Raw genomic sequence first — 4,024 nt, 5'->3', positions numbered from 1 at the left:
AAAAAAAAAAAACCAAAAAAAAAAACAAAACAAAACAAAAAACCAACAACAATAACAACAACAACAACAAAAAAATAAAACACAGGACCAAAATGAAGCAGGTGATTAAGGACCAGTTACTTCCAGAGGTTTTCTCTGGGTCAGCAATATTGTTAACACTGGGATTCAGTCTTTACAGACCAACCACTCCTCTCTGTTGAGATCGGGTGTGAGTGCAGAGGTAAATAGCAGCTCATGAAAACATCCTGAGGGGCAGTCTTGGAAGTGAATAAAGTATAGAAGGCTGACGCTATGACACGTTGGTGCCAGGGCAGGGGGCAGGGGGCTTCCTGATACCTCTGGGAAGCATGAGGCTAATACCTCAGGAACCCCAAAATGCTGACCCTGTTGTCAGGACAGGATAGATAGTGACAGTGAGGACAGTGAGGATACAGTCCCCGATTTAATTATGTGGACATTAAATCAATGGCGTTTATAATAGCGATGGACTGGCTAATAATCTAAGTCTAGCCACACAGTAATATTCGCCTAATATTTGTGCTGCTGTTATTAAACAACGTTCTTACCAACGTACAAAGATGCTCAGAATTTGACCTTTCTCTTCAAAAGTCAGGATACCAAATTCTATGTGTTGTGAAGACATTCCCCTTTTGTATAAAATGTGTGCCTATCCACAATGTCTCTAGGTCGGTCATATGTGATATAAGATTTTAAAGTGTGTAGGTAACTTCGTATTACACCATTTATACAAACCAAGGGGTCTCCGAGGCCTACCTAGCAGGCTGTTTTCTGGGTTGACTGAGTGTAACTCTTGGCAAGATGGGACTGAATCGAAGATGCGTCTGAAGTACAAAACTGCTGGTCAGTCCTGAGTGCACAGCTCCCACAGGCAACCACAGCCCTCGGTTCTGATGTCAGAGACCCTGTGGGCAGCAGGTTCATGCTGACACCCTGCAGTCCAGACCCCAGGGTGGCAGCAATGGGCAAATGTCTTTAGCCAGGTTTCCTCCCCCAGCCTGGTCCCCATCTCTGATCTAAGATGCAGTCTTGTGGAGAGCTGTCCGATGTACTGTGAAATTTTTCAATCCGAGTTGGCAATCTTTAATGTGTAAATGATCCTTCTTTCTGCCCCTTTTCATCATTCTCTGTCTGCCTGTCTGCCTGTCTGCCTACCTGTCTATCTGTCTGTCTGTGTCACTCACTCTTTAAGATTTTTCCTAGGGGTTGAAACTAGTCCTTTTTATTGTGAAGCTTGCTTTTCTTTCTTTTTCTGTCCACAGCGAAGTAGTCTTTCGGTGCAGATGTAAGAAACGTATATGCATATAAAGGAAACACTCTAAGGTGTGGGGTGTTTTGCAGTCTGCCTCTGGCTCTGAGGCGTGTGGCCCTACAGTCCTGGAATCACGTCCTCTCCTTGAAGCAGGAGTCTGCTCTGCTCCCATGGGATGCCTTCCCTGGGATGCCAGTCTCCCTTCTGGCCTATCCCTCTGCTCTGATTCTCTCCCTTCCGCCCAACAAGCTTGGGGTGTATGACATACACAGGAAACGGCCCTGCCAGGCCTAGTGTGAGCTTCTAAGTGCACAGCAGCACTTCCAGAAGGCCTGCCCCTTCTGTGATGTTGCTCTGCAGATGAGCCAAGCTTGTGCCATTGGCCTGCCTCTGTGCTGGGCAGATGCAGGCACTCGGTCCACTTACTATTACGTGTTTGTGAGGTCAGATTCCTAGAGGGATGACCGAGCTTGTACCCGAATGGTAACAAACACAGGTGCCTCTTGTTAGGACTGGGCTGAAAACAAGGGACGTTGCAGTCTAGAGGGGGGATTGGGCCAAGCAGTTCCTTCTTTCTCTTGGGTCCGCTGTAACTTGGCATTGCAGAAGGAAGATATCCTTAGAGCCCCATTTGGCCAAGGGTGCCTCTCAGGGCTTTCTCTAGAGAAGGAAAGCTACCCTTGCTGTTCCTAGCAAAGAGTACCCAGAGGCCCATTGCCTGGCTCTCCTGCCTACAAACAAGCTGTGCCTGCACCACTTCCATGGCTCTGGGCAGTAGATGAGGTTAGCATTTTAAAGGCTGGCTGACTTCTTTAATTCATGAAATACTGGCAAGCAATGACCACACATGATTGCACAGTAATCATGTGATCTTATGGACTCTTCGCCCCCCCATCAGGATGCTGACGGGTGTCTGTCTGACAGCTGCGAGGGCTGATCCGTGGATGGCGCCTCAGGTGCGGCAGGAGCAGCTCTGTCTTGGTGTACTTAAAGCCCCTCTGTTTCTTTGCAGCCCATCCCTGCCTGCCCTCGACTGGCAGCTGCCATCACATTCTGGTCCATACGAGCTTCGGATCGAGGTGCAGCCCAAGTCTCACCACAGGGCTCACTATGAGACGGAAGGCAGCCGGGGGGCTGTGAAGGCTTCAGCTGGAGGACACCCCGTTGTGCAGGTATGGCTTCTGATCCGACCTACCAATAGCTCATGCCTTGGCACTTCTCAGCCTAAAACAGTTTTGGAGTCACAGCTAGGGGCTTCCCTCCGACTTTAAACACAGTCACCTCAGAGCCTGCTGGTCAAACATTAGCTATACAGCATGTCCGACTTCCTCCTCAGTAGAAATGTTCCTCATCTACAGTAAAGTGATGTCCCAGTGAGGCCCCGATGAACGGAAAATGTCAAAAGTCAAAACGTGTCCACCGTACCTCGCTGACAGCGCGTGTTCTCGGAGGCACTGCAGAAGCAGAGCATCAGCCCCTCCTCTCCTCACAGAGGGGCTGTAAGTGGGACCATTGTGAGCCAAAGGCTGTCTGCACGTACCATACAGTGCTTTTCATTACATCTATAACTGGTTAAAGGTTTGCCCAGAACAGACTTACTCACAGACCAGGCTCCGTTGCACCAACTGTTCTGCAACTCTGTTCTCTGTCTAAGTCTTTGACCCTGGAGCTGATGTGTGTTCTCCACCCACACCACACGCGTGGAATTGGTAGAAGCACCAGGCCTCAGGTCTCCGGGGCAGCCTCTGCATCTCAGCCTGGAGGTGTTAGGGGGTGGGGTCTGAGGGAGCGGGTTATGAGATGGCGTTCTGAGGGAAAGGTGGCTGTGATGGGCACAGTCACACCTGTGGCACTTTGAGGAAGAAAGATACTCGGTGTGGTGATATAGTGCTTACCCATGGCGGCCAGGAGGCTCACTGGAAAGTCAGAAGCCTGGTTAACGTCACAGGTCCAGCTTGATCTTTCTCGACCATCAGAGTGACATCCCAATGGGCTGTGTGAGTTTGTCTTTGCTTCTCTTTGTCACACCCGTTCCCCTTGTGAGCTTTAAGCTCCCAGACATTGCTGTTTTAAGTGCCACCAAGAAATGCTCGCTCTCTGGCTGACTCTGGTCACATGGTGTTATGGAGAGCTCTTTACCCCAGTATCCCAACATCATAAACCTGGGTGCCCAACCCTGTTATTTCAGGACTGATGCAAACTGGAAGGGGCACTCCGCGGGGCACCCTGCACTTTTATTTTATTCCATTTAGGTAAATAAAGAGCTGGCAAGGCAGGAGGCCATGGAGACAAATGGCTGTTTGCCAACGCGGCAATCAGCCTCATGGAATGAGCCGGGCGAGGTGCAGAAATGAAGCACTTTAGCGGCGCTTGTGGGTGATATTAAGGTGATATTTGTGGCCTGTGTGCTTGATGCCAATTAATACCTACTTTGTTAGCTGCTTGATGTGATAAAATGCTGGGGACATCGGTACACAGCAGCCGGCTTGACATTTTAAGTTTCTACCCTTCGCAGGTGGAAGAGGTCAGGTAGAGCCCGCCTTCAGCTGTGCTGGGTAACTACAGGCATTTACCTCTCCCTTCCTGCTGTGGCTTTCGCTGAATGAAAGTGCATTATTGCTGAATGGAACAGATTTTAATAGGAGAGGAAATAAGTCTGTTAAAGAAAGGAAGGGAAGTAAGTGGAGAGATAACGCCCGGGTGCCTCCACTTACTTGGATCTTATAGGCAAGTGGCTCTGGGTGGGGGGGGGGG

General features: G+C 49.6%; 1 protein-coding gene across 6 annotated transcripts in view; it reads left to right on the top strand.

Moving 5' to 3' along the window:
- Positions 1–4,024, top strand: part of Nfatc1 (nuclear factor of activated T cells 1) — a 131,845-nt gene that overhangs the window by 29,570 nt on the left and 98,251 nt on the right. For all 6 annotated transcript variants that reach the window (XM_031366137.1, XM_031366136.1, XM_031366139.1 and 3 more), the window contains exon 3: positions 2,283–2,442. In XM_031366137.1, the coding sequence (XP_031221997.1) occupies positions 2,283–2,442 (160 nt within the window). The remainder of the gene's footprint in view (positions 1–2,282; positions 2,443–4,024) is intronic.

This window comes from Mastomys coucha, unplaced genomic scaffold (genome assembly GCF_008632895.1).
Source record: "Mastomys coucha isolate ucsf_1 unplaced genomic scaffold, UCSF_Mcou_1 pScaffold13, whole genome shotgun sequence".
Lineage (NCBI taxonomy): Eukaryota > Metazoa > Chordata > Mammalia > Rodentia > Muridae > Mastomys > Mastomys coucha.
Note: the sequence above shows the minus strand (reverse complement) of the source record. Positions and strands in the feature narration are given on the sequence as shown.